The sequence below is a fragment of the Solenopsis invicta genome, chromosome 7, assembly GCF_016802725.1.
Source record: "Solenopsis invicta isolate M01_SB chromosome 7, UNIL_Sinv_3.0, whole genome shotgun sequence".
Taxonomy (NCBI): domain Eukaryota; kingdom Metazoa; phylum Arthropoda; class Insecta; order Hymenoptera; family Formicidae; genus Solenopsis; species Solenopsis invicta.
The window spans coordinates 17,706,641-17,719,526 of NC_052670.1; the positions used below are offsets into that span (position 1 = coordinate 17,706,641).

Consider the following 12,886-nt stretch of genomic DNA (forward strand, 5'->3'; position numbering starts at 1 on the left):
ACTTTAAATGGTAACAAATAATTTATGATAGTTTGATTTCAATTTGTTCATGAGAATAGATAATATAATAAGAAATATGTTTTGGAAGCACCTATCCGTAACTTTTTAGTGTTCGTTCATAAGGAATAACATAATTATAATGAATATTTCTATTCTCTCTATAAAATCACAATATTGTATAGCTGAAAACGTATACAATAATGTATTTATTTTTTTTTCAATTTTCATATTGCAATATTTCATACACAAATAAACGACTCAGGATAAGATGACAAAAGTTGTACATAGGCAAGATAATGCATTTGTGCGTTGATTTTTTTGGTCTTAATAGCATTCTGACTATACAAAGTGTTTGTTAATGGTTGTCCCCAAGTTTTACCATAGAAGCACGCATTTGTAATTTATAATATAATAATAGGAGAAAGTAGGGTTATTGTACGCATTGGATAATTGTACGCTTCGTGGTTTGGCATCTTCCCGATGAATAAAGATTATATCACGACGATATTTGTAGGCTGAAAGTATTTTTTTAATATATAACCATACGTTATATCATTTATAAATGTTGTTAATTGAAAAAATAAGAAAAAGTAAAATCTTGATTTTTGTTGTGATTTCGGCTTTTAGAAAATAAGGAAATAAGTCCGTATTTTTACTTTATTCATTTAATCTTGTTATACCTAACAGAAGTATGATTTTTCCTGCGTTCTTTGATCTATTGTTTATTAAATTTAATTAAATAGTCATCAAGTAATTGTTTTTTTTATCAAATCAAGTCCGCCGTGGACAATTTTACGCATTTATCTTAAAAGGCGTGAGACTACGTGAGACTAACTATAGTGCCACTAGTACAGTGTTGTGCAGCTAAAAGAATGGATTATAACCTTATTTTTCCTCCGCGTACATTTATCCAACTGCGCATACAATTATCCAAAGCGCGAGAAATTTTTTCGTTTATCCTTGCCTCTTTTTGCTGAATATAGAATTACCAATGAAAAATTGTTCAATATGACAATAAATACACAATGATAAAAAAATGTTTAAACTCGGTTAATACGAGTACAAAAATAGAAACTTTAGTTTCTATTTCTGTACTCATATCGATTTCAACTTCAAAAATCACTTCACTGCAATAAATTTCCCTTAGGTGCGTGCAATTTACCTACTTTCCCCTATGTTAGAAATACGTATCCGTCGGTAAAGCACACTCCTATGGTAAAACGTGGGGACAACCATTAATGAACAGCCTTTATATAACGCAATTTCAATCGCAATGTGTATCGTAATGTATATCACAACTTTAATAATTTTCTTTTTGCAGATTATATAAATATTTTTCGTTTTATTTACGTTTTTCTTTAATTACGTTGTAATATCAAAATATTATAAGATTATTATATTATAATAAATCTTATTTATTCATGGGAGTACATTTTTAACTTTATTTGACTGTTTTTCGCCTTATTCGGTATTAAAAGTCATCTTACCCGCATATGGGGGCAAGATGACAAAATTGACATGTCATAAAATAATTTAAATTAAAAAAATTCTAGTTTATTTAACAATTTCTAACTTTACTGATGATAAAGTTTTAGTGAATCTAAAAAAAATAGATTGTTATTTTTACGTTACCACAGAAATTAGCAAAAATCGACGAACCTTAAAATCATCATCTTACCCCCTTTTCTCTACATTTCAAAACATTGGAAGAATTCGAAAAAACAATTTGTGAATTTATTGCTTGCATAGGCAACAGTCATTAAAGTCGACGCGTGTGTTCTCCAGATAAATTATTTCCAGTGTGTTATGGTTAAAAACAAAATCAAATCTTGTTATATTTCGTTAATATGATATGAAGATGATTTTAGTATCATAATCTCTCTCATGCGAGTAACAGTTTTTAGAACGCAACGCGAGCGTTCCTTGGAACAAATTATTTCCACTGTGTTATGATGAGCAATTAAATCAAATGTTAGTACATTTCAGTAATGTGTTGTCTATATTATTTTACAATTAGTATCATATAAATATATTCGAGCAACAAATTCTTTAAGTGTAATTGTTGGATACGACAACATGGTTTTGAATAGACATCAATATTTTTTAAATAATACTATATTTTGAAATGTAACATTAGTATTTTTTAAGCATTATTATATTTTGAAAATGTTTTAATGGTTAGAGCAACAAATTAAGCAAGAAAATCTGGTGTGCTCGTTTTTGTTATGCAATTACTGTATATATTTTTTATTATATAGAGGTCTAGCCTAATGGCAAGCTGGACTTCCCATTTTTTTTTTAATTTCCTGATAAATGATTTGAGCAACAAAATTTGGATTAAAACAATAAATTAGCACATAAAAAACACTAAATTTTTGACTTGATTTGCGATGGTGGGAGGTCTACTTTAATAAATAGAAGTTATTTCTGCGATACTTTTTTTGAAAAACTGTAGTGCTGTACGCCCAGATAGTAAGTTTTCCGCATGTTACTATTAATTTGATAAAAGTGCATTGCCTGAGTTGCTATTTTCTTTTTTTTTTTTTTTAAAGAAAGCTTTCGGATTTTACTTATAATATTGTTGGAAACGTATTTTTTGTACTATTTAAATTATTTAAATTATTTAAAGTTTTAGTACTAAATTCCGTACGCTATTGCCCTTTAGTGACTTGGGAAACAGTTTCCTCCCTATTGTCTTTAGATAGTCTTACACAAAGACATTACCCAGTGAAAAATGATAAGTTGAAAAGATGTTTATTCGACGTCTATGTCGTTGATAGATGATATTAATAAGTTGAAAAGACGTCTATTCAACGTCAATGGTTGATATTAATAAGTATTTCAACTACTTTTCAACCACTTAAAAATTTCTTTTCTATTAGATGTAGTTTTGTAAATATATAATTAACAAAAATAATTAACGTCACTATTTTCTTCTTTTATCCAGATAATATAAAGTTGAAAATTGGGTTATGCAAGACGTCTTTTAGACGTCTTTTATAAACCTGACTTCCCGAAATTTTTTCATATTTAATTTAATTATTGTATTATATTGACACATAATTTTTAGTTGCATTTTTATTTAAACAAATAACAAAAAAGTTATTCCAGATTCTATTTCGCATTTGTGAAAATAGTAAAAAAACAATAATTTTATATATTTTTTTATAAATAATATTTTTTAATTATACATGTTTCATCTTTTCGATAACATATATTGATCTGATCTATTAATTATTTACACACATGATTACACAGTGTCTACAAGTCATGACGGATCAGTTCGTGTAGTGATCACGGAAGTCAAGCAACGTTCACCGGAGTCGCGACTTGGATGGGTGACCGCTCGGGAATTTTTGAAAAGAAATACCTGATATTTTTTTTTACAAAAAATGTTTTTTAAAATGTTACAAAAATTATGTTTTGTTCATTGAAATCATGTAGTGCAATAATATTATAGTTATGCAGATATTTTGAAGAAAATATTTATAGAGAGTTTATGCAAGACGTCTAATAATCGTTTAATTTTGATGACATAAAGACATCTAATCGACCAAATTTTAAACGTCTATATCAACTGGTTTATTAAACGTTGATTAGACGTCTTTTCAACTTGTCATTTCTCACTGAGTAGCGTCTCCGTTATAACGTGATTGTAATTGAAGGGAAACTTGTAGTTAGCAAGTATTTCCCTTTTTATGCAAAGAATGCATTGCTATCTTGGTGGAAATAAATCATTACTTTTTAAATAATGGTAACGGTAACGCGTATATTTTTCAATAATGTTCCCAATTCTGTATTTACCTAGTTGACACAAATCAATCAAATCATCATTATATTATATCTATGTTATATCTGTGTTAAAATTTCGCAGTCAACAATATAAATGGAATATAAATGAGTTGAAATTTTAACACAGATATAATATAACGATAATTTTTGTTAATTGAGTATTTAGTCTTAAATGATAATAATGATATAACTCCGTATAATATTGAAATTAGAATGTCAATGAATCCAATGTATCAATATTTTTTTTATGATTTAAAAAAAATATATTTATAATAAAAAAACGGTTTTGTTCAATTTTATTTTTATATATGCATCTTTATATATTTCTATTATTTTTTTGTTATAATTATATAAAAATGTACATTAAAAATATATTACAAATTAAATTGTTTGGGGTCGAGATTTTAGACGAGGAGCTACAACTTAATAAATGGCTCATATCTGAAATGATAAGTATACATAAATAAATACAAGAAATGATTAAATTTGTAAAATGTTACAAACTCGATCCAATATATCTTGATTTAATTCGGTAAACTCCAATTCTTTTGTACACGTTAATACTGTGTAAGTAGAGGGAAAGAACAGAAAGGGGAGATACATCTACATACTTCTTTCCCGACACATCATTAGTATTACTATAAACTCATATTACACACATACTAAGTTTGACCTCTTCCCATAATTGTTGTTTATAATTTCTTTATCATCTATTAATTCTAAATGCCGCAATAATATACAAATTTTTAATAATATACACAATTTTTGACTTAAATTATCAAAAAATCTTTACATTATTGTTAATAGACTTAATTATGTACAAATTTTAATTTTGGACGTAGATACAAAGGAGAGCTCACAGTCGTTAAATTTGCACCGGTTCTTGTTCAATATTTAACTGAGGAGGATTCACATCATGGATCGAAACATCTGGACGTTATAACACTAATAAATTTGCATGTCACCATCGATTTCGTTAGATGAAAAATGCAGATTATATTTGTTATTACTGATAACAGAAAATCTAATATAATAATCTTATTGTATTCGCACCAATAATCGCGTCGGCTCGCATTGGCAAATTAATTTGAGTTATTTTTTTATTGATTGATAATATTGATATTAAATAACATCGTTATACTAGTATAAATTAGATTTATACTGATTCAACGTTATACAAATATTTATATTAATTATTTTTGATTTTTTTTATTATTATATTAAAATAAAAAGACACCAATATATTAGTGGTTCTTTTTCTATTGTTTTCAATCTTTTAACATAACGTGCACGAACAATCTTTATAAGTCGTGTCGCACATTATATTTTGTGTTGGAAATCATCTTAGTTGCTGCTTTCTAATTAAGTGTAAAAACATAAGTATGTTACTATTAACACGTTGTGAAAACTAAATAACTGTAATAATTAGAAACATAATAGTTATAAGCTTTAATTGACGGTTTCGTATTACAGTTGCAGACACGGATTATTTGATTGTCCGGCCTTCTAAGTTTCACTGACTTGGCCAAAATTCAAATTTGATTCGAATAATGTGTAGGCGTGAGTGTAGCGAGCCGATGTTAAAATGTTATTTATCCACGTCATTCAAATATTTCAAAATATATAATTTTGTTTTAATCTAACATATCTCTGTCTATCAACATTATTTATGCCTCTGTCTATTGCATAAAGCTCGATGCCAGACTAAGACAAGTCTAGTTTAGCAATTTGCTGTCTATTCCTTCCTCTTCTTTTCTTTCTCAGATTACAGTTTTATATACGATATAAACCTGGAGGAAAAAAACTTATCGCGGCCAAAGTCATCTACAAGTGACGTTGATGCAACCAAGTCTAAGTAAGCTAGCACACTCCAGTGCTCCCGCAGTTTGCTCGCGTTGAGGGACAGGAGGGGATGGGATGGCAATCGAGCGTCATTGGCTTCCGACGATCAGTGCAACATTTTCATTGCCGTTAGCCACGACATATTACTCGTGTTTGAATTTCGCTCAACTCAAGTGAACTCGGTCGATCGTTTGCGAGCGTAGCCTTAGAAAGGCACAGCCTTCCAAGAACGTCTGGAAGTATTAGAGACGCATGCTACGTCTGTGCCCCTTTAAAAGCTAAAACTACCACTGCAAGTCCGCCACCGCAATGTGGGTCACCAGTGCGCAAGGGACGAAAGAGCGGGGAAGGGAGGAAGAGAGGCGATAGATCTCGGGTCGGAGAATATCGTCTTTCGCTTGAGTGCCCGGTATATCGGTGTACACTGATCACTTTGCCTCGACATTATCTCGCCGCAATTACTTTGTGAATTAACTGCTTTTATTAATTAAAGCTTTTCCGAAACATTCTCGATAATTTATTTGTCAAGCTAGACACGGAACGACGTTCAATCGATATAATAGCATTAAATAAAACGGTATAAAAAAAGAAAGTATCAAGACAAGACAAAAGTCTAAATAGAATGACTTTTGCGCGAATGTGAACAAACAAAACAGATGAAAAAATAACGAGTGTATATTTCAATTTTCTAGGACTCCTTATTTTACTAATTATACATGGACTGGGGCGCGCGCGTGCATGTGTGTGTGTGTGTGTGTGTGTGTGTGTGTGTGTGTGTGTGTGTGTGTGTGTGTGTGTGTGTGTAATTCTTCATCTTTTGAGTCTCAGTTGATACATCCTAATATTTTGAGCTTACATTAATTTATTAGAAATAACAGCTTTCTGTCAGATTCGAAAAGATCAAAATTGAAATTATTTCGCGTCTTTTAATGGAAGGGATTTTTGCGTTGGACAATTTTAATCAAAATGCGCACAATACTTTATAGGTATTTTACATTGCTGTAATATCGTTTATTTCTTCTTCTTTATCGCGAATTGATTCTGTCTCGCGACAGTTCGATATAACGGCAATGTGCGAGATCATCATTTGTGACAAATATTATTTACATACCGATAAATTGTAGGCAGTGGATAAGAATCGTCGTCTTCCATACTGCTGTTCGTGTTTGCGTTGTTATTCGTATCATTTCCCGCTGCCGACGTATTACCAAGATTACACAACATTAATCGCGACATTATTGACACTGTGATAGAACGTTTAAGTCTAAATTGGAAACACTTTCGGAGGGAAGAAGGACGTACAGTCGATATCACGGCGTGGATACGGTATATACGTTCTTGACTCCTAATGTGATAATCATGCCCGTTGAAAACCGTTTTAACGAAATCTCAAAACTCCGTGTTTCATCGAGTTGTCTCCTTCATCTCGCCGTTTATTTTGCACTTTTTCTCTTTGCCTCGACACTTTGGCGCAATATTTGGCGCATTGCATACGAGTATCGCAGTAGTATCTCAAAATGCGTGTATGTACAGACTAATAGATCAAATGATACAAATTGATCTCGTAATTATTGCATGTACGATCATATAGGCACTAATTAAATTTTTTCTTGTCTCCTCTCGCGGTTATTAAATCATCACTTTTAGGCACCACTTTTAATGAGCGTAAACTCACAGAGCTAATAGTCGACACAATCCGCGTTCGTATTCAAAGAGGAAGGTGAGGTGATGTTAGTGTTTTCTTCGCAGTTAATTCGTCCGGCTTCACGAATCTTCGCAGATCGGATCCAAACGCTTCGTGAAACGGAATCACAGGCCAGTTACGGGCCAAATATGGTCGATATGAAGCTAGAGGATATGTGACTATCGCTAACGTCAACTGTCGTACCGTCGACGCCAGAAAGATGGGTCAAGAATCCCGGGACAGCGGTGACGATCACGAATTGTGACGGAAGGCTACAGTTTCGCATTATGATCCATCAGCATCGGTCATCACTCAGTGACAGTAGAATATCATGAGAACTCGGTTGCCGGTGCGGTGCCCGTAGTCGTATCCGTGAATGTAGATTCCCGTAATGCGCGTTTCGCGGGTTATGTTACACACACACAGTAACGATAAAAGGTATTATCGGACAGCCGTGGATCGGACGTGAGCATAAGTGTGCGTTTGTGGAGCGATCGTATGGCGCAGCGCGACACGGCAATAATAAATTTTCATAAAGAAACACACACAAATCTCAAACGGAACATCGGTAAAAATAGGGAAGAGTGAGTGAAAATGAGAGAAAGTGAATAAAAAAAGAGAGAGAGAAAGAAAGAGACGGCGAGTGTCGTGCTCCCCGCACGTAAGCAACACCGCGCGCACACCGCTCGACACCCGCTGCCGATTCCCACTTTTCTCCTCTCCGGTCACGGCGGAGCGCAATGCAACCCCCGTGCAACCCTTCAACCCCCACCGCCCCGTCATGATGGTGGATGCGCGCGCCCCTTTTCGCTATGTGCGCGCGCGTGCCTCTCCAATTCTCACGCTAAAAATGTGAAATTTGTCGCGGGATGTGCGCAAGACGAGACGAATTACGGCGCCGCGCGGAATTCTTAATAACTTGTGTTATCCATGCATACTCAATCACGATACAGTTGTAAAGTAATAATTATTTCCGTATATAGAAAATAGAAATTGTTCACGGCGATAAAGAATCGTATGAATTTTTACGCGCCTCGAATAATCATAATATGATGTAATATCGTGCGCGATATGTCAAGCAGACAAAATTCCGACAAATTGAGTTGTCTTAGTTGAAGGGTCGAATGATTTTGAATAAAAATTCAAACTAATATAAAAATGAATAGAAAAAGACTCTTCTCCTGATTCTTTATATGTACGAGATTGGAAGAAATTGTCGATTCACAAAGATCTCAAAGCGCAAAAATTTCGTACAATTCATCGTTATCATGCCGCCGCATAGCATTATTCTATCGAGCATTATTCTAGATTCTGCTTTCCGCATCGTTGACGACGCATGCGTGGGTTAGATTTTCTTTTGGCAGAGCTACAAGAACGAAAACTGCGGTGTCTATCTTTCTACGGTGCGCACGTTTTTCTTGTATATTAGGCAAACAAGTGCTTTTAAACACGAATTACAAATTAGAAAGTGTAAGTGTCATTTCAGTAAGTATATCTTTTTCACTCCCTCTCGTAACAAATGTGTCAGATATTATCAGCATTATAAATAGTCGATTATAATTAGACAAAGATTCTAAGAATTTTATCTTGTTTTTACCATATACATATTAGTAGCTTCTAATAATATCGTATAATAGTAGCTACTAATTCCATAATATAAACGATATCCTAACAATGTTGTATGTATATATGCAACAGCCAAAATTGACGTTTATTTCACATCGTCAGTTATTGCAATAAATATTACCAAGTACTTTTGGTGGTCGAACTGGATATGACACCTGTCCGGAGAGTTCAAAAATCCAGGCTCAAACCCTAATCGAGTTAATATTTTTTGCAATAAATTACTTACAGTTTTTTGGGATAAAGGGAGATAGTAGAGAGCTTGTAACCATGAAAAATTATTAATTGTTTAGCAATCTAATTTTTGTGATATTACATTTTTTACTCTTTTTAAAAAGCTGTGTTTTAAGTATGCGGTGCGCAGTTTGAGGAATCCTGTAAATGTTTGTAAATTCACCCAGAAAATTATTGAGCACAAAGCTCTGCCTTCAACCGGTATAACCTTCTTGTTATGTAAATATGTTTATAATTTCAGTTTTGCGAATAATGTTAAGTGGCACATCAAAAAACAAGCTGTAAGATATAAATAGTAAAAAGATTAAGATATTTGATTTTTTGCTTTACTGTTTGATATTATGATTTTTACTGTTCTTATTACTTGCATTTTTTTTATGTACTTTTACTAAGCCCTACAATCATCATCATTCTTGATTAAGATAGATTAATATACAATATAAATAAAAACATCTTTGAATACCATTCAAGTTTATGAGAAAAACCATTTAAAAAAAAATGAAGAGATGTGTGTGTATTTATCCCTCCTCTCGTTGCTCTTCATGCGCGCGCGCAAACATATCAGACACAATCGCGCATATCCTCGTACAAGCACTCACACAAACGGAGGTATAATCGGCGTAGGAAGAAGGGTTTTGTGAATCAACGGTCTCAACGGCAACGCCGCATTGCAGATCCGCCGCGCCGACACGCAACTGACCCCTCTCTCCTTCTCCTTCCACAGTTTGTACTAAATTACACACCCACAGTGAACGTGCACATATGCCTATATATGCAAACATATTGCGACAGAGACAACATCGATTTGAGAAATGTATTATATATTGTAAATCCAAATGCATATTTTTGTATGTAAAATCATATAATCACTTTTTAGGCATTTATATGTATATTATTTTTGTATCTTTTACACACTTAGACGTGTACGAACATTACATTAGACATGCAAATATTTAAAAATTATAAAAGTAACACGCATACAAAGTCACAATAAAAAGTGATTATACGATTTTACACATAAAAATATGTACACCTGGATTTGAAGTGTAGTCGCAAGCGATGTCTCGCGAACAATCATAAAGTTAGACCTACAAACAAAGTATTATAATATCGAGCGAAGTTTTTGCTCCACGTGTTGTATGTATATACGTACACACATAATACACACATCATAAGAATTCGCTCGTTTCAATGACAGTGACAGCTGTTTATTAACACGTAATCTCAATGTGTATATTAATTATAAGGATAATTATAAGAAATGAGGCAAGATGATACGAAAAGTGTAAATACGTAAATAAACCGAAACAATACTTTTAATACATTTTTGCTGTGCTGTTGTTCACGGATAGCGACAGATTTTGAAACTAATTATAACGAACGCGCGTTGACATTTATATAACTACTGCAGTCAGAAAGCAACACAAAATCACATACATACCTGCAAATGGCAGATTCTTCAGACGCAGAACGGTTGGAATAATTAAGAATTTATGTAGTCGCCGCCTTATCAACGTCTCGACTGACTCGTATCTTCTCATACATTGCGGCTTTTGCGAGATGAGAAGCTAGACGCTAGTAAACTCGGTCGTTGAATCAGTGCCAAGGCCCGAATTTTCAGAAATCCTCGGTGTGGACGAGCAGAGAAAACATATATATATCTGTTGGACTTTAAATAAAATTGCATCCGATATCTATAGGATGACCAATGTTTTTTATTAAGTCGTACTTCAATTTTATACCCTGTCCGACGATGGAACTCTCACAACAGAAAAATATCGTGAGAAAAAACCGTCGACACGGTGGCATATGTATGTAACATAAATTTTGTGTTATTTATTCTCAAACTAATATCTTCATAAATGTTGGAAGATATCAATTCTATGCTTGCCAATTCTATGCTTGTCTATACAGAGATTAACTGAATTTACGGATGTATTCTTGGCGCCTAGATCTTTGTGAACTTATAGTAATCGCTTTAAATTTTGAAAGTCCATGCAAAATTTTTCGAAGAATTATATTACATTTATTCTGAATTCTGTAAGTTTTGTTTTTTACGGAATTGCGATAATGTGCAAAAGATGGATTTATTTCCAGAAGCATTTTGAATCTCTGAAGTTAATTTATCGCTGATATATTTTTAAATATTATTGCATTCTGATTTGTTCGATTTTGTACGTAAATGTAAGAATACATTGAAAACGTATTCATACACAGTAGAGAGATATGCGAATAGTTCGAATCGAATCAAATCGAATTACAATGGATTTGATTTGTCTTCGAATCTGAAAGATTTGAATTTGAATAGTTCAAAAATTTCAAATCATTGATAATTCAAATTTGAATAGATTGCCTATTTTGTTTGGTTGTTTATAACAGACAAAGCAGATCAATAAGCGCGCAGTGATTCTTTAATATGATTAATTCTTGTCTTTAATTTTTCACAGGATGTATAATAAATATAGAAGCTAAATATAATAAAGAATCACTAAGATTTCACTAATTTGCTTTATCTGCTAAACTTATCCATTTATATCTCATCACTTTTGTGTCAGCACGTATTGATTCTTATGCTTAATTAACTATCGATTTCCAAATCTTTCTTTATCATTTCTAAATCTTATACACTATTTAAAAATTTGTACCCAGTAGATATGTTTCGTAAATTTGTTTCAACATTTCATAAGTTTGTCATGATTTTATAGAATTTAGAACAAAATTTAAAATTGTTTTGTTACATTTCCTTAATAATGTACCCTCTCAAAAATTTCTAATAACAAAGCCAAAAATATTCTTAATGTACTTAATTTCACTACAACTTTACGCAATATATAAAAATAAAGCAATATTAATATGAGACTTATTCTCCTTCATCAAATTAAATAAATTTGATTTAGTATTTTGAGACAAGAGTAACATATAAATTTCAACTTATATGTTCTTACACTTAGAATAAAAATTTGCTCAATGCTATAATGCACAATGATTAATCGTTATGCGATTCGGGATATCACGATAGAGGAAACTGTGTGATCAAGCGCTCTCCCCTAAAAAAAAAATTCGTATGCGATGCATTATAATCAATGTATATCCAAAGACTCATAAGTAGCTTTTACTTACGCGTGCATACAAATGCAAAATATATGTATAATTGCTTGATGTAAAATAAATACTGACTTATAAATACGATCGATTTAAACGTCACATTTCAAAGGTCAGTCAATCAAAAGTTTTACGTCGCAGAGTGAACGAAATATCTACAAAATTATGCAATTTTTCCACATTGCTGATTCTTACGCAAATTTAAAAAATTTTTTTTGAAGCCTTTAAGATAGGCTGTTTAGACCGTAAGTATATAATATATTTTTTGAACAAAGATTTATCTATTATTTGTATATTTATAAAAACAAGAAAGAGCAGTATAGATTTACTGATTATATATTACTTTAATAACTTATTACAGTACTTTATTAAATGTTAAGTTACGGTTTTATCTAAACACATTTACAGTCATAGAGTTGTATGTCGCAATGAGAAAGTGTCTCGCAGAAAGATATCGCATACAACGACTTCTTTTAACGGCTTGATTTCGCATACTCACACGCGTATGTGTGCGTGTTGAATATAGCTATGTATGCTATATGTGTCTGCATTTATGCGTTTTATTGTATATCAGCTACGTTTGGCAACGTAGAAAGACGCATGATCAAA

The 12,886-nt window shown here is 32.3% G+C and overlaps 1 protein-coding gene and 1 long non-coding RNA gene across 3 annotated transcripts in view; one reads left to right on the forward strand and one right to left on the reverse strand.

Moving 5' to 3' along the window:
- The window catches only part of LOC113005328 (voltage-gated potassium channel subunit beta-2), a 147,362-nt gene extending 134,904 nt beyond the window's left edge, over positions 1-12,458 (reverse strand). The window contains exon 1 of one of the 2 annotated variants that reach the window (XM_039452048.1): positions 10,617-12,458. In XM_039452048.1, the coding sequence (XP_039307982.1) occupies positions 10,617-10,716 (100 nt within the window). In that variant the 5' untranslated portion in view covers positions 10,717-12,458. Of the gene's footprint in view, positions 1-6,745; positions 7,385-10,616 lie in introns of those variants that run through there. The other variant, XM_039452049.1, reaches the window with a different exon arrangement.
- LOC113005113 lies at positions 5,696-9,653 on the forward strand. The gene is made up of 2 exons (XR_003269370.2): positions 5,696-6,043; positions 7,384-9,653. It is a non-coding gene; the product is annotated as an uncharacterized LOC113005113 (long non-coding RNA).
- Positions 12,459-12,886: the final 428 nt, after the last annotated feature.